Genomic DNA, 27,676 nt, shown 5'->3' with positions numbered 1-27,676 from the left:
TAATTTGCATTTTAAAAAGTCAAATGGCGCTCCTTCCCTTCTGAGCCCTGCCGTGTGCCACAACAGTGGTTCCCCCCCACATATGGGGTACCAGCGTACTCAGGACAAACTGGACAACAAGATTTGTGGTCCAATTTCTCCTGTTAGCCTTGTGAAAATTAAAAATAGTGTGCTAAAAATCATTTTTGAGGAAAAAAACTTATTTTTTATTTTCACTGCTCTGTGTTATAAACTTTTGTGAAGCACTTGGGGGTTCAAAGTGCTCCCTACATGTCTAGATAAGTTCCTTAGGGGGTCTAGTTTCCAAAATGGGGTCACTTGTGGGGGAGCTCCAATGTTTAGGTGCACAGGGGCTCTCCAAATGCGACATGGTGTCCGATAACGATTGGAGCTAATTTTCCATTCAAAAAGTCAAATGGTGCTCCTTGCCTTCCGGGCCATGCCGTGCACCCAAACAGTGGTTTATGACCACATATGAGGTATCTGTGCACTCAGGAGAAATTGCTCAACAAATTTTAGGATCCATTTTATCTTGTTGCCCATGTGAAAATGAAAAAACTGAGGCTAAAAGAAAATTTTTGTGAAAAAAAAGTGTTTTTTTTTTTACAGATCAATTTGTGAAGTACCTGGGGGTTCAAAGTGATCACTATGCATCTAGATAAGTTCCTTGGGGGGTCTAGTTTCCAAAATGGGGTCACTTGTGGAGGAGCTCCAATGTTTATGCACACAGGGGCTCTCCAAACACGACATGGCAACCGCTAAATATTCCAGCATATTTTCCATTCAAAAAGTCAAATGGCGCTCCTTCCCTTCTGAGCCGTGCCGTGAGCCCAAACAGTGGTTTATGACCACATATAAGGTATCGTTGTACTCCGGAGAAATTGCCCAACAAATTTTAGCATCCATTTTATCCTGTTTCCCATGTGAAAATGAAAAAATTGATGCTAAAAGAAAATTTTTGTTGGAAAAATTAAAATGTCCATTTTTTCTTTCCACATTGCTTTAGTTCCTGTGAAACACCTGAAGGGTTAATAATCTTCTTGAATGTAGTTTTGAGTAGCTTGAGGGGTGCAGTTTTTAGAATGGTGTAACTTTTGGGTATTTTCTGCCATATAGACCCCTCAAAGTGACTTCAAATGTGAGGTGGTCCCTAAAAAAATGGTTTTGTAAATTTTATTGTAAAAATGAGAAATCGCTGGTCAACTTTTAACCCTTATAACTTCCTAACAAAAAAATATTTTGTTTACAAAATTGTGCTGATGTAAAGTAGACATATGGGAAATGTTATTTATTAACTATTTTGTGTCACATAACTCTCTGGTTTAACAGAATAAAAATTCAAAATTTGAAAATTGCAAAATTTTCTAAATTTTCACCAAATTTCTGATTTTTTGACAAATAAACGCAAAAATTATCAACCTAAATTTACCACTATCATGAAGCCCAATATGTCACGAAAAAACAATCTCAGAATCGCTAGGATCCGTTGAAGCGTTCCTGAGTTATTACCTCATAAAGGGACACTGGTCAGAATTGCAAAAAATGGCCTGGTCATTAAGGTCAAAATAGGCTTGGTCATGAAGGGGTTAAACACTGCATTCATTCCTGTGAGGCCCCAAAAGGGTTAACAAACATCTTGAATGTGGTTTTGAGCACTTTGAGGAGTGTAGTTTTTAAAATGGTGTCACTTTTGGGTATCTTCTGCCATGTAGGCTCCTCAAAGTCAACTAAAATCGGAAGTGGTTACTTAAAAAATTGATTTTGTAAATTTTGTTGGACAAATGAGAAATTGCTAATAAACTTTTAACTCTTCTAATTTCCTAATAAAAAAATATATGTACCCAAAATTTTGTTGATGTAAAGTAGACATGTGGGAAATGTTATTTATGGTGACAGGTTCACTGTAATTGGATATTTCTAAACTAGATGGTGGCCCGATTCTAACGCATCGGGTATTCTAGAATATGTATGTAGCTTATTTATGAAGATTTAATAGTAATGCAATAATGCACCCCCAATCCTGATATGCATGGTCCTCTCACCCCCCCAATCCTGATATGCATGGTACCCCTCACCCCCCTATCCTGGTATGCATGATCCCCTCACCCCCCTATCCTGGTATGTATGGTCCCTTCACCCCCCAATCCTGATATGTATGGTCCCCCTCACTTTCCAATCCTTGTGTGCATGGTCCCCCTCACCCCCCATTCCTGGTATGTATGGTCACCCTCACCTCCCTTTCCTGGTATGCATGCTCTCCTTACCCCCCTTTGGTGGTATGTATGGTCATCCTCACCCCCCTTTCCTGGTATGCATGGTCCCGTCACCACCCTTTGGTAGTATGAATGGTCAACCTCACCCCCCTTTCCTGGTATGCGTGGTCCCCCTCACCCCCCTTTCCTGGTATGCATGGTCCCCCTCACCCCCCTCTCCTGTAATGCATGGTCCCCCTTACCCCCCTTTCCTGGTATGCATGGTCCCGTCACCCCCCTTTCCTGGTATGCATGGTCCCCCTCACACCTAGGAAACTGCACACATACAAAAAAAACCATTTATACTCACCCATCTTTCCTGTGGTCCAGCGCTGTCCCGTTCTGCCGGAGGCTGGGGGAGCCGGGAGGAGTGTGGCACTGGCGCTGTAGTATGCGCATGCCCATACCGCGCTGTCCGGCGCCATTTTCCTGAAGACACACTGCAAATGTGTCTTCAGGAAAAAGGCGCCGGATAGTGCTATGTGCATGCGCGATTCTCATGCGCTCTCCTGTCCTGGCATCTTCCGGTCCCAGTAAGGCTTAGCACGAAGGACCGAAGATGACGTCACACTCGCGAGAGTGCAACGTCATCAGCGGTCTTTGGCGCAAAGCATTACTGGGACCGCGATGCCGGTCATGTGGTTAGAGAAGGGAAGTCCGGGGGCCGTCTGAAGGTGAGTATCTCACTATTTTTTATTTTAATTCTATTTTTTACAGATTAATGGTATCCAGGGTCCAGAGGAGTCTCCTCTCCTCCGGACCCTGGCTACCATCCGCACATTAGGCCGCGACCAATCAGCGACGCGGGAGGCTGGACTGTGCCTGTCGCTGATTGGTCGCGGCCTAATGGCCGCGACCAATCAGCGAAGCGGGATTTCCGTTACAAACAGAGAGACAAAATTAGACAATTATTTAGTAGATGTATGCTATAATCAATCATTTTGAAAAAAAAAAGAAAAACAAGGATGCACAAAACTTACCAACACATGAACCATTTTCTGCTTTTGTAAATCCACTGGGACATAACTGAATACACTTGTAACTTCCACGTGTGTTTTTGCACAGTTGGTCTGGTCTGCAGACATTCTGACGACATTCATTCAGGTCTGCAGGAACATAAAATACATGAGTGAAAACTGTCCTTATAGCCCCTATAACAGCATAAACCCTGTTGTGATTCACAACAAGAAAAACTAGTCACAAAGCACCCCAAAAATTTTGGATTTTGAACTCCTCCAAAAACTTAGTGTGAACATAGCCTAAGATTATTGGAGTATACACCAGCTGCAGGCTTATGCAGTAGAGACTATGTTGCTGCATGTCCTCAGTACAACAGTTAAAGGGGTTGTTCAGGCATTCTGTATAATTAGTATGCTTACCAAGGCTGCAGAATGCTGACAATTTGTAATATACTCCCTGTCAGCATTCTGCATGTTGTGCCAGGTATTACACAGTCTGGTGAGCAGCCGCCTCTTGATTCTGAAAGAGCTGCTCACACACCCATTAGAGTTTTCCTGTCTGACAGAGACTGGTCATACGCACCCCAGCCTCTGCCAGACCCTACCCCTCCTGCTTCAGCCTCCTGTGCAGCACACAGAAACAGGGGAATGACTCAGCTGATTGGAAAAACCAATAACAAAAGGCTTCTACACATAGGGGAGTATAATGAGCTGTGTGCATCTCACTCCCTCATCCATCCATCCATCATCTATCCATCATCTATCACTCCTTCCCTCCCTCTTCCATCAATCCACACACATCCATACACACAACACTATAAAGGTTCTGCAGCAGCTGAGGCATATTATGAGTTATATATGTAGATATACATCACTATAGACTGAGATTCTACAGCAGCTGAAGTGTATTATGTGGTATATATTGTATGTAGATACACAAACATCACTATAGACTCTTCACAGTACTCATATATTGGGGTAATGTGGGCACATGTGATGTGGAGATACTGTATGTGAAGCTCTATCACCACTGTGGATGTGATGTGGAGATATGTGAAGCTATATCACCACTGTGGACAGGGTCAGACTGGCCCACCGGATGACCGGAGGATTCTCCCGTGAGCCCAGGCACCTGCTGGCATAGCGAAGTGTGTCAGCGATCATGCATACACCGCTCCCCCGGTTGTCTAACTCTAGGAGTAGCGGTGACACAAAATAACATCAGGATGGAACAGCGCTCTGTTATACACAAATGAAGATCCGTAGTCCGCATCAGGCGAAGGTGTCAGCTGTAATGCGCACACTGATCTCCCGGGTTGTCTTACGCTGGGAGGAGAGGTAGGCAGTACACTTGACTCCTGCCAGCGTGTACGTTACTACTCCTCTAGCAATGTTGTATAAACAGGGAGAGCAGTGCTCGCATTACAGCTGACACGCTGCAGTTCCGTCCTGATGTCTTCATGTTGTGGCCAAAAGTATTGACACCCCTGCAATTCTGTTAGATAATACTCAGTTTCTTCCTGAAAATGATTGCAAACACAAATTCTTTGTTATTATTATCTTCATTTAATTTGTCTTAAATGAAAAAAACACTAAAAGAATTGTCCTAAAGCCAAATTGGATATAATTCCACACCAAACATAAAAAAGAGGGTGGACAAAAGTATTGGCACTGTTCGAAAAATCATGTGATGCTTCTCTAATTTGTGTAATTAACAGCACCTGTAACTTACCTGTGGCACCTAACAGGTGTTGGCAATAACTAAATCACACTTGCAGCCAGTTGACATGGATTAAAGTTGACTCAACCTCTGTCCTGTGTCCTTGTGTGTACCACATTGAGCATAGAGAAAAGAAAGAAGACCAAAGAACTGTCTGAGGACTTGAGAAACCAAATTGTGAGGAAGCATGAGCAATCTCAAGGCTACAAGTCCATCTCCAAAGACCTGAATGTTCCTGTGTCTACCGTGCGCAGTGTCATCAAGAAGTTTAAAGCCCATGGCACTGTGGCTAACCTCCCTAGATGTGGACGGAAAAGAAAAATTGACAAGAAATTTCAACGCAAGATTGTGCGGATGTTGGATAAAGAACCTCGACTTACATCCAAACAAGTTCAAGCTGCCCTGCAGTCCGAGGGTACAACAGTGTCAACCCGTACTATCCGTCGGCGTCTGAATGAAAATGGACTGTATGGTAGGAGACCCAGGAAGACCCCACTTCTTACCCTGAGACATAAAAAAGCCTGGCTGGAGTTTGCCAAAACTTGCCTGAAAAAGCCTAAAACGTTTTGGAAGAATGTTCTCTGGTCAGATGAGACAAAAGTAGAGCTTTTTGGGCAAAGGCATCAATATAAAGTATACAGGAGAAAAAAAGAGGCATTCAAAGAAAAAAACACGGTCCCTACAGTCAAACATGGCGGAGGTTCCCTGATGTTTTGGGGTTGCTTTGCTGCCTCTGGCACTGGACTGCTTGACCGTGTGCATGGCATTATGAAGTCTGAAGACTACCAACAAATTTTGCAGCATAATGTAGGGCCCAGTGTGAGAAAGCTGGGTCTCCCTCAGAGGTCATGGGTCTTCCAGCAGGACAATGACCCAAAACACACTTCAAAAAGCACTAGAAAATGGTTTGAGAGAAAGCACTGGAGACTTTAAGGTGGCCAGCAATGAGTCCAGACCTGAATCCCATAGAACACCTGTGAAGAGATCTAAAAATGGCAGTTTGGAGAAGGCACTCTTCAAATATCAGGGACCTGGAGCAGTTTGCCAAAGAAGAATGGTCTAAAATTCCAGCAGAGCATTGTAAGAAACTCATTGATGGATACCGGAAGCGGTTGGTCGCAGTTATTTTGGCTAAAGGTTGTGCAACCAAGTATTAGGCTGAGGGTGCCAATACTTTTGTCTGGCCCATTTTTGGAGTTTTGTGTGAAATTATCTGTTTTGCTTTTTTCTTCATTCTCTTTTGTGTTTTTTCATTTAAGACAAATTAAATGAAGATAATAATGCCAAAGAATTTGTGTTTGCAATCATTTTCAGGAAGAAACGGAGTATTATCTGACAGAATTGCAGGGGTGTCAATACTTTTGGCCACAACTGTAACTTATAACTACCTTGTCGTGGTGTCTGCTTAAAATTTTTTGGGCCAAAACAAAAGCTGCTGGCTATATGCATGATCTGGTGATGGGAACTGTTAATGTGTGATTGGTGAGAAGTGGAGTTTTTCAAAGAGAGAACGGTGGGCCTATAGACAGTTTGAGGGGTAGCGGCGAGGCTGGGGTGGAGCCTGAGTGCAGTCTAAAGGGGGCTCCAAAAAGTTTGCTAGTGTGGGGCCCCCGAAATACCTAGTGGCAGCCCTGGGACATGTGAAGCTCTATCTCCACTGTGGATGTGATGAGGGGACATGTGATGCTCTATTACTACTGTGGATGTGATGTGGCGACATGTGATGCTCTGTCACCACTGTGGATGTGATGTGGAGACATGTGATGCTCTAGCACCACTGTGGATGTGATTTGGAGACATGTGATGCTTTATCGCCACTGTGGATGTGATGTGGAGACATGTGACAATGTGTCACCACTGTGGATGTGATGTGGGGACGTGAAGCTCTATCACCACTGTGGATGTGATGAGGGGACATGTGATGCTCTATTACTACAGTGGATGTGATGTGGTGACATGTGATACTCTATCACCACTGTGGATGTGATGTAGAGACGTGACGCTCTGTCACCACTATGGATGTGATGTGGGCACATGTGATGCTCTATCATCATTTTGAATGTGATGTGGGCACATGTGACTATCACCACTGTGGATGTGATGAAGGAACATGCGAAGCTGTCACCACTGTGGATGTGACGTGAGCACATGTGATGCTCTATCACCACTGAGGATGTGACGTGGGGGACATGTGAAGCTCTATCACCACTGTGGATGTGATGTGGGGATATGTGATGCTCTATCACCACTGTGGAGGTGATGTGGGGACATGTGAAGCTCTATCATCACTGTGGATGTGATGTGGGGATATGTGATGCTTTATCACCACTGAGGATGCAATGTGGAGACATGTGATGCTCTATCATCACTGTGGATGTGGTGTGGGGGACATGTGAAGCTCTATAACCTCTGTGGATGTGATGTGGGGGACATGTGTTGCTCTATTATCACTGTGGATGTGATGTGGAGACATGTGATGCTCTGTCACCACTGTGGACGTGCTGTGGGAACATGGGTGCATAGAATGAAGTGAAAATCAGGAGGATAAGGCAGAAACAAAAAAACAAATTTATAGGAGCATTGTATATCACAATACAGCACAAATTAGCTTTAAAAACTTGGATTTTGGGGACAGACAACTTCTTTAATTCTTCCACAACGTCTAAGGCCAGGTTCACATAGAGTTAAGCGGATGCGTTAAATGGACTGCGCTAACACCAGTCTTCTTTTGATCGTGTTTGAGCGATCACGTTAGTGCAGCTGCTCCTTCTGCACTAGCCGTGATGGACCCTTGAACGCGGTAGACCGTGTCCGAGGGTCAATCACAGACAGTATAAACGGGACATTGCGAATGCATGCTGATTTTGACATGCGTTAGCGATGCGCTAGGTTATGGCAGTCTATGGGTGTGTTAACGGTTGCGTTACATCACGTTAATGCCGCTTTGTAACGCATCCGTTAAACGGACTGCCATAACGCTATGTGAACCTGGCCTAAGAGCTGAATGATTTGACTGAAAGCTGAAGACTGCAACAAACATCACCATCATAACCATGAGATTCACATTGCCTTTCATAGTAGAGACATCTGTGTCTACAGTGGGTACGGAAAGTATTCAGACCCCTTTACATTTTTCATTCTTTGTTTCATTGCAGCCATTTGGTAAATTAAGAAAAAAATATTTTTTTTGCTCATTAATGTACACTCTGCACCTCATCTTGACTGAAAAATATCACATGGTCATAAGTATTCAGACCCTTTGCTCAGACACTCATATTTAATTCACATGCTGTCCATTTCACTGTGATACTCCTTGAGATGATTCTACTTCTTAATTGTGTTTAATTAAACTGCTAGGACTTGATCTGTAAAAGCACACACCTGTATATATAAGACCTCACTGCTCACAGTGCATGTCAGACCAAATGAGAATCATGAGGTCAAAGGAACTGGCCAAGGAGCTCAGAGACAGAATTGTGGCAAGGCACAGATCTGTCCAAGGTTACAAAAGAATTTCTGCAGTACTCAAGGTTCCTAAGAGCACAGTGGCCACCATAACCCTTAAATGGAAGAAGTTTGGGACCACTAAAAGTTGTCCTAGACCTGGCCGTCCAGCCAAATTGAGCAATCGTGGGAGAAGAGCCTTGGTGAGAGAGGTAAAGAAGAACACCAAGATCACTGTGGCTGAGCTCCACAGATGCAGTAAGTAAGGAGATGGGAGAAAGTTCCACAAAGTAAACTTTCACTGCAGCCCTCCATCAGTCGGGTATTTATGGCCGAGTGGCCCGACGGAAGCCTCTCCTCAGTGCCAGATATATGAAAGCCAGCATAGTTTGCTAAAAAAACCACATGAAAGAATCCCAGACTATGAGAAAAAAATTCTCTAGTCTGATGAGACAAAAATAGAACTTTTTGGTGATAATTCTAAGCGGTATGTGTGGAGAAAACCAGGAAATGCTCATCACCTACCCAATACAATCCCAACAGTGAAACATGGTGGTGGCAGCATCATACTGTGGGAGTGTTTTTCAGCTACAGGGACAGGATGACTGGTTGCAACTGAAGGAAACATGAATGCGGCCAAGTACAGAGATATCCTGGATGAAAACCTCTTCCAGAGTGCTCTGGACCTCAGACTTGGCCGAAAGTTCACCTTCCAACAAGACAATGACCCTAAGAACACAGGTAAAATAACAAAGGAGTGGCTTCAGAACAACTCTGTGACCATTCTTGACTGGCCCAGCCAGAGCACTGACCTAAAACCAATTGAGCATCTCTGGTGAGACCTGAAAATGGCTGTCCACTAACGTTCACCATCCAACCAGACGGAACTGGAGAGGATCTGCAAGGAAGAATGGCAGAGGATTCCCAAATCCAGATGTGAAAAACTTGTTGCATCATTCCTAAGAAGACTCATGGAGGCTGTGCTTCTACTCAATACTGAGCAAAGGGTCTGAATACTTTTGACCAGGTGATATTTGTCATGATCCTGGTGGGATCTGACAATTTTAAATGCACAAGGTAACTTTTTTTCCTTTGGCTGTGTGCCAAAGGTGGTTTTTGCCCCCGGTGGCCATTAGGATTATTGCACTGTGGTGTCGTTTGTTCTAAGTTTGCCCCGGTGGTGGTGAGCAGCATTGCACTTTAGTCTTTAGTTAAGTGCACATGTTTATTAAGTAACAGGTGTGAATGCTCTATAAAAGAGTGTCAGGTGTATCAATCACTGTTGGTGATAGGTCTTCAGTTACAAGCAAGCCTGGGTGAAGGAGGGATCTGAAGGAGAGTCATGGGCAGCTCAGTCAGAGCCCTTGAGTAGCAGCTATGGTGTCTGCAAGGAGTGCTGGCATGGATTGGTGGAGCTCAACTATGGTGTCTGCAAGAAGGACTGGCATGGCGTGGTGGAGTCTCAGTTATGGTGTCAGCAGGAAGTGCTTGCATGGCTTGGTGGAGTGGCGATTATGGCGCAGAGCTGCACTCAGCATGCTGGATTTGGTTGCTGAAAGCTGGACTCAAGCATGCTGGACTTTTTGGCAGAAAAGTTGGACTCAAGCATGCTGGACTTTTTGGCAGAAGCTGGACTCATTTTTGGGACTCTGTTTCTGGACAGCTGCACATAGGTTGTGGACTCTGTTTGCTCCAAGGCTGCACTATGGTGATGGATCCTGTTGGTTGGAGGAAAAGATGCACGCAGGTGGTGGCTCTGTTGCTGGGAGCGTAAGCAACAGAGCAAAGCTAAGTGGTGTTCCCCTGTATTGTCATTTTTCCTTATGTGTGTTTAGTGCAGTGGTGGGATTAGTTTCCGCACAGACCAATTCCCTAGGGAGGGTCTAGGTGCAGGGCGAGCTAGGCATATCAGGTATCCAGATTGGTGCCCGGTGTGGAACCGGCCTAGGGAACGCTAGGAGTGTAGAGACACTGACTCAGGGGAGTGCAGGAGGTCTCCACGTCCCCGTTCCCTATCGCAGGGCCCCCATTGTTATTGTTACCCAGGTTTTCCTTATTGTTAAATTCACCTTACTGGAGGCGGGGTTTCCAGATTTACGTGTTACATGTGTCATCTAAATCCGCCCTGCTGGGGGTGCTGTGTCCAGCCGCGCGTGACCGTGACAATATTTCAGTTTTTCTTTTTTAATAAATTAGCAAAAATTTCTACATTTCTATTTTTTTTTCAGTCAACATTGGGTGTATAGAGTACATTAATGAGAAAAAAATGATCTTTTTTGAATTTACCAAATGACTGCAATGAAACAAAGAGTGAAAAATTTAAAGGGGTCTGAATACTTTCTGTCCCCACTGTACATACAATACAAGCGTGCCACACTTACAGACAAAAATTCCCCTTTCAAACCTACTAACCACTGCCTCTACTTGAATGTTAGCAGACAGTAGGTCTGACAATGCATTGACATCTAGTATGTGACTTATATGTGATCCTGACAAACTTACCAAAACATCTTCTGCCTTTTAAATTGAAGCCTGGATCACAGCCACAGTGATAGCTTCCAATGCTATTGAAGCAAAGCTGATGACAAGGATTCATCTCTTGGCACTCATTAATATCTGCAATTATAAAAAAAGAGATAATAAATCATAGCAAAAATTGCTATTTTTACGGAGAAAGGACATAGAATTAGGAAATACAGCAAAGCTATTATCTTTTTTGATTTTTTTTAGTTTTTCAAGGGAGTACCATAGCAAAATTAACCAGTACTTACCATATATACTCGTGTATAAGCAGAGAATATCAGCACATTAAGGTCATGAATATGGACGCAACTCCACTCCCATAGGTGTGGCGTCCATATTCATGACCTCAATGAGCGGTACCATGTGACCGTTCAACACAGGAAGAAGCTGCTGCACCAGGACAACGGAGGATGCTGGGACATTCAGCGATGGCAGAGTAGGGTGAGTATGATGGGGGGAGCACTGAGGAGGACGGGGGAAGCACGGAGGTGGACGGGGGAAGCACAGAGGTGGACGGGGGAAGCACAGAGGACGACGGGGAAGCACGGAGGAGGACGGGGAAGACAGGTAGGTGAGCCATACATAGAAGGATGGGATGGGGGAGCCAAGCCATACATACTGGGAGGGGGAAGAGCCACACAGAGCAGGACACGGATTAGGAGACAATGCATACCCAGCTTATACTTGAGTCAATAAGCTTACCCAGTTTTCCGTGGCAAAATTAGGGGCCTCGGCTTATGCTTGGGTCGGCTTATACTCGAGTATATACGGTATTTATGAAATAAAACCTGCCACCTTTAAAACTTTGAGAAACTGGGTCTGAGCAGAAAAAGTAAATTAATGTGCATGCAAAATGTGATTGCATATGAACACATGACCTTTACAAAGAGACTGTCCCACAAGGGTTGCCGTGACGTGGCGGGATGGCTTCTACATTATTTTGATCAAAATTATGTTACCTAAATACCCTTATTATTACTATTATTACTACCTTCATGCAATTTTTGCAATATATTTTTTTACTTTTTTATTCCAGGATATTTGTTTTGTGTTTTGCTTTTGGTTTTCCCTGTGTAAAGGTCATGTGTTCATATGCAATCACATTTTGCATGCACATTAATTTACTTTTTCTGCTCAGACCCAGTTTCTCATTTGTTTCATTGTGCATTCTGTGCATATAAGGGTGTGACCGCCCTGTTTCTGAGTTGGAAAATCCATCCTGTCTGGCCTATACTATTACTGGTGGTTCAGTCTCTCTGTCCTTGTTCACATTCACGTCACTTGACAAGTGGAAAGGTTTTAAATACAAGAGTTAGGACTGTCCCACAAGGGTTGCCGTGACGTGGCGGGATGGCTTCTACATTATTTTGATCAAAATTATGTTAACTAAATACCCTTATTATTACTATTATTACTACCTTCATGCAATTTTTGCAATATATTTTTTTACTTTTTTATTCCAGGATATTTGTTTTGTGTTTTGCTTTTGGTTCACCTTTAAAACTTTGTAGACTATGTGGGACTTAAACTCAGCTGGAATTTTGTGATTTATGTATTTTACTCACTTCCACAGCACTTTATAGACATTATCGGCACTGTCCCCATTGGGGCTGTGAGAATCATGTGGGAATAGTGGATGAGGGCAGGTATATCTCGCCCAGATTCCTTTCCTATGTGGCCTAGTCTGGTCAGTATCGCACCTGCTTGCTAATGAATAATGGGAGGTGGATATAAAAGGATGCCAGGTGGTTGTGTGAGTGTCTCAGCCTGGGAACACAGAGAGCCTGTCTGTGTGAGAGACACACGTGAGTGAGAGCAGTGCCCACTGCAACTGTGGTTTGGCTGGACGGGAGAAGCCCGCCAGTTGGTAGTTAGGTTGTACTTTGTTTAGTTAGTGCCGGATAGGCAAGGATTTGTTTTATGTTTTATTTCTTTATGCATTGCTTTCACCATTAATAAACCTGACCCAGTGTCAGTTATACCCGAATCCCAGCTCTGCGCCTGAGTTTCATGCTGAACGCACGTGACCTTTGACCCCAGCAAAGGCGATCCCGGAGTGTTTTATCACATTGTGGTGGAGAACGCGGGCATCACGTTGCAAGCATGAGCATGGAGGACGTGGTAAAAGCGCTGGTACAGTCCACCGCCGTCCAGCAAGAAGCTAATCGGGTGATGATGGCCCAGCTGAAGGAGTTGGTGGACATGACAGCTACCGATCGTTCGCTTCTCCAGCAGGTGGCGCAGCGCCTGGCAAGCCTACATGAGGTTAACCTGGAAGCCGAGTCGAGAGTGATTCACGTGAGTCGGTACTGGCAGAAGATGACGACCGAAGATGACGTCGAGGCATACCTGACCACGTTTGAACGGACGGCGGTACGAGAAAAATGGCCGAAGGCACGATGGGCCAGCCTGATTGCCCCGTTTCTTTCCGGTGAGGCCCAAAAGGCTTATTATGACTTAGAGCCTGAAGCTGCGCAGGACTTTAACAAACTGAAAGCCGAGATCTTGGCCCGGCTGGGAGTGACGACCGCTGTCCGTGCACAGAGAGTGCATCAATGGACTTATCAGCCGGATAAACCACCGCGGTCACAGATGTTCGACCTAATCCACGTGACGAAGAAGTGGCTACAACCCGAGGTGCTGACAGCGCCAGAGATAATCCAGAGAGTCGTCATGGACAAGTACCTGAGAGCTCTACCGCCAGCCCTGAGGAAGTGGGTAAGCCATGGAAATCCTACGACGGCAGATCAACTGGTGGATCTGGTTGAACGTTACTCCGTGGCGGAAGGACTCCGAGACGACGTTACCCCACCTCGTTCTTCATCATCTCCACGTGGAACCGGTAAGACTGTTCCAGGGAGTAGGGGAGATGGAAAAATTCCTAAGACAGTGGGGGAGGAAAATGGGACTGCCCGCACTGCGAGGCCGAGAGTAGCGAACTATGGTCTAAGCCCGTTAGGTGTTTCCGCTGCCAAGAGATGGGACATATTGCTGCGAACTGTCCGGTCACTACTGAACCCATGCAGTGCGACGTCACAGACTCTAAAAACCGCATGTCTATGGTTGCACGGGTAGTGAGTGTGAATGCCGGTCAAAAGGATGCGGAAAAACACTTGTGTGATTTAACTGTTGATGGCAAAAATGTGGTGGCATTGTTAGACTCGGGAAGTGTGGTGACTCTGGTGAAGGCCAGTCTGGTGTCAGCCCCGACTGGACCATCAGACAAATTTTCTGTAACGTGTGTGCATGGAGACACCTGTTCGTACCCCACCACGGTCATATGCATTACTACTTCCTATGGGTCTGTGCAACATAAAGTGGGACTCGTCCCGGCGTTATTGCATGATGTTATCCTGGGCCGGGATTTTCCCCACTTCTGGCAATTGTGGGAGAATCAGTTGATGCCCTTGGGTAATCGTGTACATGATTCTTCTCCCAGGGCGCGTGGGGGTCCCGAACCCCTGGAAGAGGTCTCCCTGGAAGACTCGGGGGAAGAGTCTGCGGGAAATGACCTGCAGTTCCCGTTTTCAGTCATGGCGGGTGATACGGAGGAGACCGGGGAAGAGGAGGAGGCCGACAGCCGTCCACCTCCCCGTTTGCCGGATTTAGAAGTTCAGAAAGATGACTTCCAAAGCGAGCAAATAAAGGATCCTACCCTTTCTCAGACTAGGACAAATGTAAAAGTGATAAACGGGGTACCCGTATAACCTGGCTCTAGGCTGGCATATCCTTACATGGTTCTGGAGAATGATTTACTCTATCAGATAGAGAAAAAGGGGGAAGGTACGGTGCAACTATTAGTCATGCCAAAACCCTACCGGCGGCAGGTGCTGGACCTGGCCCACGGACATGTGATGGGAGGTCACCTGGGAGTCCAGAAAACCACCGAAAGGATATTACACTGTTTTGTTTGGCCAGGCATGCATCACGATATTCGTGTATATTGTGAGTCTTGTCCTGACTGCCAAGCCTCTGCACCTAAGCCCCGGTTCTGTAGCCCTTTGGTACCCCTACCTATTATTGAAGTCCCGTTTGAGAGGATTGGGATGGATTTAGTTGGACCCCTTCCACGGTCTGCACATGGACACCAACATATCCTGGTCATCTTGGATTATGCCACTCGTTACCCGGAGGCCATCCCTTTGCGTAACACGGCCACCAAGACGATTGCCAAGGAACTGGTGCATGTGTTTGGTTGGGTCGGTATACCAAAACAGATACTCACCGACCAGGGGACCCCCTTTATGTCCAGGGTAATGAAGGAGCTCTGCCGATTGTTACAAATCGAACCGTTACGCACATCCGTGTATCATCCTCAAACAGACGGGTTGGTCGAACGGTTCAATAAAACTCTGAAGCAGATGCTGAGAAAGGTGATAGACAAGGATGGGAAGAACTGGGACTATTTACTTCCGTATTTGCTTTTTGCCATCAGGGAAGTACCCCAGTCTTCCATGGGATTCTCGCCTTTCGAGTTATTGTACGCCCGACGTCCTCGCGGACTGTTAGACGTTGCAAAAGAAACCTGGGAGGGTCAGGTCACTCCGTTTAAAACGGTGATAGATCACGTCACACAAATGCAGGACCGTATTGCGGCTGTTATGCCTATAGTCAAAGAACACATGATGCAGGCTCAAGGAGCCCAAAAAAGAATCTATGATAGGGGCGCCAAGATCTGTATGTTTGCACCCGGAGATAGGGTGTTGATCCTGGTCCCCACGGTGGACAGTAAGTTCCTGGCAAAGTGGCAGGGCCCCTTTGAGATTAAGGAAAGAGTTGGTGAAGCAAACTACAAAGTATACCAGGCAGGTAAGCGGAAACCTGAACAGATTTATCATGTAAATCTGATAAAACCCTGGAAAGATCAGTCTGCCTTGTCAGCGGAGCTGGCCCGTCCCGTCTGCTCGCATACCGTACCGGAGGTACGGGTTGCAGAGACTGTCTCGGAGCGGCAAAAGACTGAGGTCAGGCAGTTTCTACTTCACAACCAAAAGTTTTTCTCAGAAAAACCCGGGCAGACTACGCTAATGAAACATGACATCGTAACAGAACCTGGTGTCACAGTTCACGTAAAGCCCTACCGAATCCCGGAAGCGCGCCGTGAAGCCGTTTCCCGAGAAGTGAAGGCAATGTTAGAGTTAGGTGTCATTGAGGAATCGCACAGTGCTTGGTCCAGAACGATTGTGCTAATTCCTAAACCGGACGGCACCATCCGGTTCTGCAATGACTTCAGGAAACTGAATGCGGTCTCAAAATTTGATGCCTACCCTATGCCCCGGGTCGACGAGTTAATAGATCGGTTAGGAAAAGCCCGGTATATTACGACCCTAGACCTAACAAAGGGGTATTGGCAGATCCCTCTGGTGGAGGCTGCCAGAGAAAAGACGGCATTTGCTACCCCAGAAGGTCTATTTCAGTATGTGTATATGCCGTTTGGACTGCACGGAGCACCGGCGACCTTCCAGAGACTGATGGATCGAGTCCTGAGGCCACATAGGCAGTACGCTTCGGCCTATTTGGACGACATTGTCATTTACAGCTTGGACTGGGAGACTCATCTCCAGAAAGTACAAGCTGTGATTGATGACCTGTGGGAGGCAGGTCTAACCGCGAACCCCAAGAAATGTCACATCGGGCTAGAAGAAGCCCGGTATTTGGGGTATGTAATTGGGAGGGGTGTTGTTAAACCCCAGGTTGATAAGATTCAGGCGGTTCAGGACTGGCCACAACCTGTCAACAAGAAGCAGGTGCAAGCCTTCCTGGGGATCGCCGGCTATTATCGCCGGTTCATACCCAATTTTGCAGCCATCGCTACCCCCCTGAGAGATCTTACAAAAGGGAAAGACTCCGTCATGATTAAATGGAGTTTAGCGGCTGAAGAAGCCTTCCATAGCCTAAAACGGGCACTTTGCTCTCAGCCCGTACTGGTGACTCCGGACTTCCGCAGCGAGTTTGTGGTACAAACGGATGCCTCTGATACCGGTATCGGGGCAGTACTCTCACAAGTGAGGGACGGAGTGGAACACCCAGTCCTCTATCTCAGCAGGAAGCTGAATAAACACGAGCAAAGGTATGCAGTCGTAGAAAAAGAGTGCCTCGCCATTAAGTGGGCTCTAGAGGCCCTCAAATATTACCTGGTGGGCCGAAAGTTCAGGCTGATCACGGACCATGCCCCTCTCAAGTGGATGCACTTGAACAAGGAACGGAATAGCCGGGTGACCCGGTGGTTCCTTGCCCTGCAGGCCCACACTTTTACGGTGGAGCACCGCCCAGGGGTACAGATGGGAAATGCAGATGCCCTGTCCCGAGTGCACTGTTTGGCGGGTGTCATTGCTCGACCGGAGAGGTCTGAGCAGAGGGGGGGGATATGTGAGAATCATGTGGGAATAGTGGATGAGGGCAGGTATATCTCGCCCAGATTCCTTTCCTATGTGGCCTAGTCTGGTCAGTATCGCACCTGCTTGCTAATGAATAATGGGAGGTGGATATAAAAGGATGCCAGGTGGTTGTGTGAGTGTCTCAGCCTGGGAACACAGAGAGCCTGTCTGTGTGAGAGACACACGTGAGTGAGAGCAGTGCCCACTGCAACTGTGGTTTGGCTGGACGGGAGAAGCCCGCCAGTTGGTAGTTAGGTTGTACTTTGTTTAGCTAGTGCCGGACAAGCAAGGATTTGTTTTATGTTTTATTTCTTTATGCATTGCTTTCACCATTAATAAACCTGACCCAGTGTCAGTTATACCCGAATCCCAGCTCTGCGCCTGAGTTTCATGCTGAACGCACGTGACCTTTGACCCCAGCAAAGGCGATCCCGGAGTGTTTTATCACAGGGCTCACAATCTAAATTCCCTATCAGTATGTCTTTGGAGTGTGGAAAGAAAGAGTACCCAGTGCAAACCCAAAAACTCCTTGCAGATGTTGTCCTTGGTAGGATTTGAAACCAGGACTCTAGCGCTGTAAGACTTCAGTGCTAACCCCTGAGCTACCATGCTACACGTTTTTCCATGTTTACTGACATTTTCATTAACATTTTCGCTAAGGTTTAATGATGAAATAGTTATATAAATGAGGAAACCCAAGTATAGCAGAAGCTGAATCCAGCTCCACAGTTCAGAATACATGCATATGAACCAATTGTGGTTCTGCGGTCTTCATTGTGAAAACTACAGCAGTAAGGAAGCACTGTTGCCTATGCTGCACACTGTATATAAACTACGGAAGTCAAGACATCGGCCTCCATTCATTTTAGCCAATATTGGTTCTTTGAATTAACCAGAACATTGGAATAGAGGATCACACTCTGTTTCCATTACGTCAGTTTATGTACAATCTGTAGAAAAGCCAACTGTATGTTTGTGTTGCTGCATTGCATCATGTAATTTACCCAAAAAGCATATTGTTGTGTCCCACGAATGGGAACAACCTGTAATGTATATTGTCTGTGTTGAGTTTTTTCCTCCAATCAGCAAAATTCCCTGTTGTTGCTAGGTAGAATTAGACTGTGTGAATATTGTCCCTATGTCCCTCCCGTAGTTAAGCTCTGTATTAGGTTGCTCCTCCCTTCTTCTTCAGTTTAGCCTACAGCAGGCATTCCTCAAGACGCATGTGTACTTCCCTGTACAGAGTACTCCTTTTTACCTACTGATCATTGTAACTAATACAATGTTTTGGAAGAAAACAGCATCATTTCTCCTGGCCTTTCTACAGTTGCAGTGGCGGTTGAGTTAAAACTATCTGAGGACTGGTGGTGTGAGTACGAGTTATACAATTATCTAAGAAGCTGGTAATTAGAACGCTTGGAATTTGCAGCCAATAGGAAGAGGCAGAATAGTAAAAAGGAGTAGCTGTGACCATGAATAGTATACAGCTGTAATCCAAGAAGAGGATTGTTTATAAGGCTGACTTAAAGCCACAACAACAGCAGCTTACGTGGTTGCAGACATTCTCTGTGCTCTTCACCTCAGAAAATTGCACAGTGAAAGATTTAACCTGTTACTAAGAACAGTTCACAGCCTGTAATCCAGAGAAAGGATCATCTATAAACTATTGAGAAGCTGCAGTTTTCATAGACTTGTAACACTTTCTCTATGCTCTTCAGCTCATCTATTTGCAACTTCGTATTGTTTCCTTGACAACCAAGAGCAGAACAGCCCCCACTCTTGCACTCCTGCCACTATAAGACAAAAAGAACCCTTTCACTGCTAGTCCTGCAGTAGCCAAAAATGGAAACAGAACTTCTCACAGTTTGCAGTGAAAGATCCAAACGATCAACCAATCCTACATGGAAGGTTAAAGAGAACCTAGAATCCACCAAAAGTGAATTGCTTCACCACACAACTTCCCTATGGAAAAGAGTGCTGAACCAAGTGACTGCCTTAACTGTGCCTGGCTCTCATGAGTTACCAACAGAGGGAGGCCTAGAATAATTGTACTCTGCATACTAGTCTTACCAGACACTTGTAAAGAATAGATCCCTGCTTTGCTGAAATTAAATATGCCAGAGTCGCTAAAGGAACTCCAGGACTTCCAACAGCTCAATGCCAAACGAGACTGCATCGTGCGTGATATTGTGGACAATACAGAAGGAAAAATCGTACAAATGTCAGAAGCGGCATCACACAGATCCAGGTCTGCTAGGAGCTCAAAGAACTCAGTCAAGTCAAGCTCATCTAGGTACTCAACTCTTAGTGAGCAAGTCATAAGAGCGTATGCCAAAGCAGAATCTACAAAAGTGCAAGCTGTTTTCGCCCAAAGGAAGGCAGAGAGGGAAATGGAATCTGCACGCAAGAAAGCAGAGATGGACGCTGAATCTGCACGCAAGAAAGCAGAGATGGAAGCTGAATCTGCATGCCAGAAAGCAGAGATAGAAGCTGAATCTGCATGCGAGAGGACGGAAATAGAAGCCCTGCAGAAGGAATGTGAACATGCAGCAGCCATAACAAAGCTAAAGGTCTTTCAGCAAGCCCTAGGTGGGAGCCAAGGAGGCAGCCTAAATTTGTGCAATTTCGACAAGGAAGACTCACTTAAGCGCACAAGAGACTGCGTGCTGAGCCAAGCTAATGAACCCCTGACCACGAACAACATTCCCGTCAGTACCGACCCCTCTCCAAAGCATCAAGATGTCAATCCGCCTGTAGCTCCTAGCTTTCAAGGTCAGTCCAATGTGCCACAAACATTCAAACCCGAACCTCCTTCATGCTTCAATACACAGCCAGATCCTACACCCCAGCAAAGGCAGCAAAGCCATACAGCTCCAATCACATCTATGGCAGAAGCTATTTTCAGTATACCGGTTACTGCAACAAATGCTTATGCTGCTGCATACTTTCCTACATTTCTAAATCAAGACGCTACTGACCATATGAACAGCGCTACTCAGCCAGCAATTTTCTTCCCAAAGTCAGAGAAAACTGACATGTCTGACTTTGCAAGGTACATGGTTCACCGTGAACATACTAAGACCAGTTTCTAAGGTTCGATGATCAACCAGAGAACTATAGAGGTTGGAAACGTGCCTTTAAAGTCGCAATTAGTGACCTTGGCATCACTGCTGCTAAGCAGGTGGCTCTGACCTCAATCCACAGAGTGGGTCAAGAGACTCAGATCCGTCCACATCAGTAATCCAGCATCTGGTCTGATGGCTTCATGGGAAAGACTAGAATGTAGCTTTGGCAGTCCTGAAGCTATAGAGAAAGCATTGTTCAAGTGACTACAGGATTTCCCCAAAATATCCAGCAAGGATAGTTTAAAATTCCTAGAGCTCAGCACTTGCACCTAACTGGCCTCTGGTACCTGGACACCGCTCGTGGGGTGAAACCCATAGTTGCCAAGTTACCCTACAACATACAAGAAAGGTGGACCATAAGATGGTCAAACTACAAAAGACAATACCAAGTCTCTTTTCCTCCATTTTCCTATTTCTGTGACTTCATCAAGGAGATTGCAGAGTGCAAAACTGTCCCCAGCTTCTGCTATGAAGAACCAAGTGGCTCTGCATCATCTCCTAAGTATGGGAGTTTGTGCTCTCACCACAGTAACCGCAGCGGTCCGGTGTCTGCAAGAAAGACAGAAGTTCTGTCTACACCGACACCAGCGCCTGACACAGGCAATGAAGGTGAGAAGGAAAATCCAAACCGCCAGTGTCCAATTCACAAACTGCCACATCCCCTGAAGAAGTACATCGGCTTCAAGAAGAAACTCCTTTAAGAACTAAAGGAGCTCTTGAAGAAGTTTGGAGTATGTTTCAGGTGGTGCGCCTCTACCGAACATCTTGCTAAGGACTGTGTCATCGAAATCAAGTTTCTAGAGTGTGACAGCAAAGATCATGTACAAGCGCTCCATCCATCACAGCCTGACTCTGCGTTTACTCCTTCTCCCACCACAAGCCATGGCGGGGAGAGTTCAGACCAAGCAACAAGCCAAGTTGTGGTATCTTCCTCATGCACCAAAGTCTGCGGAGAAGGTTTTCCAGACAAGTCCTGAGCATAGATTTGCCTGGCAAGGGTGTATCCCAAGAGTCATCCAGAGAAGGCAGTCAAGGTGTACATTAATCTGGACGACCAGAGAAACAAATCACTGGCCAGGTCAGAACTCTTCGACTTGTTCGACTTAAGGAGACTTCTATCCCTACACCTTGGGCACTTGCAGTGGCGTTATAAAAACCTCTGGAAGAAGGCCGGTGGCCTCATAGTAACTTCTCTTGAGAAGGACACCATGGAGATACCACTACCCATGCTTGTTGAGTGTAACCAAATACCTTTCAACGGGGAAGAAATCCCCACACCAGAAGTAGCTCTTCAGCATCCTCATCTCAGAATGATAGCCAAAGAGATGCCACCCCTGGACGACATGGCAGACATCCTAAGTCTCCTCGGCAGAGACATTATATGGCTGCACAAGATGCGTCAACAAATCCACGGACTACTCAATGAACCATACGCCCAGCGCCTCAAGCTAGGCTGGGTCATCATCGGCAACATCTGTAGTTACTAGACAAAGGATCCAAGCAACATCTCCTCTTACAAAACCCTTATTACATCTGATGACCAAGATTTGTTCCCCCTGTCATACCTACGTCACTACTGGGTGGAGAAGTCAAAAGACACTAAGTGGCAACATCAACCATCCGACAATTCAAGTTTGCTTTATCCTCGAGGCTACAACCTCGAGACAACAGCACTCGGTCCTACAACAAAGGACAACAACTCACCACCTACAGAGTAAGACAAGGTGATCATCAAGGTCACGAGCATTAAACCCATCGAAGACAACTATAACAGCTGGGTAGGTCCCTCACTTTCTCTTCCAGCAGAGACAGAGTTGCCAAGGGATCCGCAGCAAGTAACTTCAAAGTTCCCAACCTTTGACGCCTATCTCCATCTCAAGCCTGGTCAAGCCGAAGCTGTGCTAGACTTCAGTGCTCAGAGTGAGAGCCCCTCTCTCAACAGCCCACCTCTTACCGATGGTGCTAACATTCTTCCCATGTAATGCTGCCTCAGCACACTGCCAGATGTCGAACAAGACATGTTTACTTCCCAAGTATCACCTTGTGATGAACTTGCTATCGAAGGAGGAAAACAGCATCCATGGTCCTCTTGGGTTCAAAACACCCATCGCAGTTCAAGGCAGGGTATCACTGAGACAGCTCGGTACTCAGGGCATCAACAGGAACACTATGTTACCATCTCAGAGACAGCAAAGGTGGGAAGAAGTCTCTAAAGGCAATACAGCAAATCCAAGTCCTGCACCATAGATCTTTAAAGACTGTTTCAACCGTCATCAAGTCTACGTTTCTTACGACGCATCTACGAAGGCCACAGCTGCAGGAACCTCTCCAAGTGCTTCACTTTGCTGGCTCCTTCGAGCAGGAGGCACATGAACGTAACTTTGTCGCTGGACTCTGCAACGGCGGGGAACATACCTTTGCATACTACTGCCGTGCTAGGACTCAGGATTATCAGCGCCCAACTGAACTTTAAACTTTACTGCAAATACAGTTGTGGCCAAAAGTATTGACACCCCTGCAATTCTGTCAGATAATACTCAGTTTCTTCCTGAAAATGATTGCAAACACAAATTCTTTGTTATTATTATCTTCATTTAATTTGTCTTATATGAAAAAAAAACACTAAAAGAATTGTCCTAAAGCCAAATTGGATATAATTCCATTCCAAACATAAAAAAGAGGGTGGACAAAAGTATTGGCACTGTTCGAAAAATCATGTGATGCTTCTCTAATTTGTGTAATTAACAGCTCCTGTAACTTACCTGTGGCACCCAACAGGTGTTGGCAATAACTAAATCACACTTGCAGCCAGTTGACATGGATTAAAGTTGACTCAACCTCTGTCCTGTGTCCTTGTGTGTACCACATTGAGCATAGAGAAAAGAAAGAAGACCAAAGAACTGTCTGAGGACTTGAGAAACCAAATTGTGAGGAAGCATGAGCAATCTCAAGGCTACAAGTCCATCTCCAAAGACCTGAATGTTCCTGTGTCTACCGTGCACAGTGTCATCAAGAAGTTTAAAGCCCATGGCACTGTGGCTAACCTCCCTAGATGTGGACGGAATAGAAAAATTGACAAGAAATTTCAACGCAAGATTGTGCGGATATTGGATAAAGAACCTCGACTAACATCCAAGCAAGTTCAAGCTGCCCTGCAGTCCGAGGGTACAACAGTGTCAACCCGTACTATCCGTCGGCGTCTGAATGAAAAGGGACTGTATGGTAGGAGACCCAGGAATACCCCACTTCTTACACCGAGACATAAAAAAGCCAGGCTGGAGTTTGCCAAAACTTACCTGAAAAAGCCTAAAACGTTTTGGAAGAATGTTCTCTGGTCAGATGAGACAAAAGTACAGTCATGGCCAAAAGTTTTGAGAATGACACAAATATATTTTCACATGATCTGCTGCCCTCTGGTTTTTATGTGTGTTTGTCAGATGTTTTTATCACATACAGAAATATAATTGCAATCATATTATGAGTAACAAAAGGTTATAATGACAGTTAGAATGAGTTAATGCAGCAAGTCAATATTTGCAGTGTTGACCCTTCTTCTTCAGGACCTCAGCAATTCTCCCTGGCATGCTCTCAATCAACTTCTGGATCAAATCCTGACTGATAGAAGTCCATTCTTGCAAAATCAATGCTTTTATTTTGTCTGAATTTGAAGGTTTTTGTTTGTCCACCCGTCTCTTGATGATTGACCACAAGTTCTCAATGGGATTAAGATCTGGGGAGTTTCCAAGCCATGGTCCCAAAATCTCTATGTTTTGTTCCCTGAGCCATTTAGTTATCACCTTTGCTTTATGGCAAGGTGCTCGATCATGTTGAAAAAGGCATTGTTGATCACCAAACTGCTCTTGGACGGTTGGGAGAAGTTGCTCTTGGAGGACATTCTGGTACCATTCTTTATTCATGGCTGTGTTTTTAGGCACGACTGAGAGAGAGCCCATTCCCTTGGCTGAGAAGCCACCCCACACATGAATGGTTTCAGGATGCTTGACAGTTGGCATGAGACAAGACTGGTGGTAGCGCTCACCTGGTCTTCTCTGAATAAGCCGTTTGCCAGATGTCCCAAACAATCGAAAAGGGGATTCATCAGAGAAAATGACTTTACCCCAGTCCTCAGCAGTCCACTCCCTGTACCTATTGCAGAATATCAGTCTGTCCATGATGTTTTTTCTGGACAGAAGTGGCTTCTTTGCTGCCCTCCTTGAGACCAGGCCTTGCTCCAAGAGTCTCCGCCTCACAGTGCTTGCAGATGCACTCACACCTGCCTGCTGCCATTCCTGAGCAAGCTCTGCACTGCTGGTAGCCCGATCCCGCAGCTGAAACACTTTTAAGAGACGGTCCTGGCGCTTGCTGGTCTTTCTTGGGCGCCCTGGAGCCTTTTTGGCAATGAGGGAACCTCTCTCCTTGAAGTTCTTGATGATGCGATAGATTGTTGACTGAGGTGCAATCTTTCTAGCTGCGATACTCTTCCCTGTTAGGCCATTTTTGTGCAGTGCAATGATGACTGCACGTGTTTCTTTAGAGATAACCATGGTTAACAGAAGAGAAACAATGATGCCAAGCACCAGCCTCCTTTTAAAGTGTCCAGTGGTGTCATTCTTACTTAATCATGACAGATTGTTCTCCAGCTCTGTCCTCATCAACACCCACACCTGTGTTAGTGGAGCAATCACTGAAACGATGTTAGCTGGTCCTTTTAAGGCAGGGCTGCAATGATGTTGAAATGTGTTTTGGGGGATAAAGTTAATTTTCTAGGCAAATATTGACTTTGCAAGTAATTGCTGTTAAGCTGATCACTCTTTATAACATTCTGGAGTATATGCAAATTGCCATTAGAAAAAATGATGCAGTAGACTTTGTAAAAATTAATATTTGTGTCATTCTCAAAACTTTTGGCCATGACTGTAGAGCTTTTTGGGCAAAGGCATCAACATACAGGAGAAAAAAAGAGGCATTCAAAGAAAAAAACACGGTCCCTACAGTCAAACATGGCGGAGGTTCCCTGATGTTTTGGGGTTGCTTTGCTGCCTCTGGCACTGGACTGCTTGACCGTGTGCATGGCATTATGAAGTCTGAAGACTACCAACAAATTTTGCAGCATAATGTAGGGCCCAGTGTGAGAAAGCTGGGTCTCCCTCAGAGGTCATGGGTCTTCCAGCAGGACAATGACCCAAAACACACGTTAAAAAGCACTAGAAAATGGTTTGAGAGAAAGCACTGGAGACTTCTAAGGTGGCCAGCAATGAGTCCAGACCTGAATCCCATTGACCACCTGTGGAGAGATCTAAAAATGGCAGTTTGGAGAAGGCACTCTTCAAATATCAGGGACCTGAAGCAGTTTGCCAAAGAAGAATGGTCTAAAATTCCAGCAGAGCATTGTAAGAAACTCATTGATGGTTACCGGAAGCGGTTGGCCGCAGTTATTTTGGCTAAAGGTTGTGCAACCAAGTATTAGGCTGAGGGTGCCAATACTTTTGTCTGGCCCATTTTTGGAGTTTTGTGTGAAATGATCAATGTTTTGCTTTTTGCTTCATTCTCTTTTGTGTTTTTTCATTTAAGACAAATTAAATGAAGATAATAATGCCAAAGAATTTGTGTTTGCAATCATTTTCAGGAAGAAACTGAGTATTATCTGACAGAATTGCAGGGGTGTCAATACTTTTGGCCACAACTCTATGGACTTGATTACTGCATTATTGTTGCATTGTTTTTCCTTCTCTCCTCTCATTGCAGGTTTCATGACGTTGAGGGACAGAGTCGACTTCTTACATCACATAAGGACTTATGAAATCTGCTGATTTCAGATGGGGAGTGTTGTGTCCCACGAATGGGAACAACCTTTAATGTATATTCTCCGTGTTAATTTTTTTCCTCCAATCAGCAAAATTCCTTGTAGGTAGAATAAGACTATGTGAATATCGTCCCTATGTCCTTCCTGTAGTTGAGCTCTGTATTAGGTTGTCCTCCCTTCTTCTTCAGTTTAGCCTACAGCAGCCATTCCTCAAGACGCATGTGTATTCTCCTGTACAGATTACTTCTTTTTACCTACTGATCATTGTAACTAATTCAAGATTTTGAAAGAAAACAGCATCATTTCTCCTGGTCTTTCTACAGTTGCAGTGGCGGTCAAGTTAAAACTATCTGCGGTGGTGTGAGTAGGAGCTATACAATTTTCTAAGAAGCTGATAATTAGAATGCTTGGAATTTGCAGCCATTAGGAAAAGGCAGAATACATATTACAAAATTAGAAAAATATATTTAATTAAAAAATAGCGCACATTAACCCTTTTATGAGTGGCTTTCATGCCCAGAGAAAAATGTCATCATTTAAAATAGCTGACAGCCTGACCCTGCATATTGCACTGTATTCAAGAATGTGTAATCTCATTAAAGAAAGCAAGTAAGTCTTCATAACCAGGGTCCATTGCGTAGAGAATTAATGCGCTTTGAAAGATTCTGTTTGCAATCCTTTCCATCAAAGACAGATATGGGCCAGACATTTTCAGAAGCAGAGAGATCTAGGATATTCCAACTAATCCATAAATTGTCTATAGAGGGTAAACGCTCTCATGATGGTTTAGATGCTTGGAGAGGCTGCACAAAATTTTTCATTGCCTCTCTGATATTTGCTGGAGATGTGGAACTAAAAAAAGTCTCTTATCAACATTTATGGTGGGCTTGTCCTCTAATTTACAAATTCTTTATAATCTTGTCAGTTCTAATTATGTGCTGCCTTATCTAAAGATTGCTTTAGGGCTGGTTCCCACTTGCATATAAAATCGGCTAGTGCAATGCGAGAAAACATCACTTTGCAACATTATTAAATGATTCAGTGTTCATCTGCAAGTTTTTCCTAAGCTCTAATCAGACTGATGAAAATATCGAAGCATGCCGTGATTGACTGCATATATCAGACAGCACTCGCCAATGGAAGTCTATGGGTGCGAGAAAAAAATTAAACAGCTCATGGACCATGTGTATGACAGCTAATTTTTAGGCATAATTCTGAAAGGAAACACAAAATTTCATCAGTCAAGTATAGTTAATTCACAACCAGAAACGTCAGGATAGAGAGATTAGACAGATAGATAGATAGATAGATAGATAGATAGATAGATAGATAGATATTGGAGAAACAGACAGAACAGCTACAGTAGATATCCTGTAGATACAGATATGCTCAAAAATGTAAATACCCCGGCAGAATTTTTGCTTTCTTGGCCTTTTTTCAGAGAATATGAATGATAACACCAAAAATTTTTCT

At 45.0% G+C, this 27,676-nt stretch overlaps 1 protein-coding gene across 1 annotated transcript in view; it reads right to left on the bottom strand.

The window, feature by feature from the left end:
* Positions 1 to 27,676, bottom strand: part of HMCN1 (hemicentin 1) — a 944,468-nt gene that overhangs the window by 29,414 nt on the left and 887,378 nt on the right. Inside the window, exons 101-102 of the mRNA XM_073582913.1 lie at positions 10,878 to 10,991; positions 3,233 to 3,358 (exon numbers count right to left, since the gene is read on the bottom strand). Coding sequence (XP_073439014.1) covers positions 3,233 to 3,358; positions 10,878 to 10,991 — 240 coding nt within the window. The remainder of the gene's footprint in view (positions 1 to 3,232; positions 3,359 to 10,877; positions 10,992 to 27,676) is intronic.

The sequence above is a fragment of the Dendrobates tinctorius genome, unplaced genomic scaffold (assembly GCF_039654945.1).
Source record: "Dendrobates tinctorius isolate UK_male_01 unplaced genomic scaffold, ASM3965494v1 ptg000074l, whole genome shotgun sequence".
In the NCBI taxonomy this organism is placed as follows: domain Eukaryota; kingdom Metazoa; phylum Chordata; class Amphibia; order Anura; family Dendrobatidae; genus Dendrobates; species Dendrobates tinctorius.
Note: the sequence above shows the minus strand (reverse complement) of the source record. Positions and strands in the feature narration are given on the sequence as shown.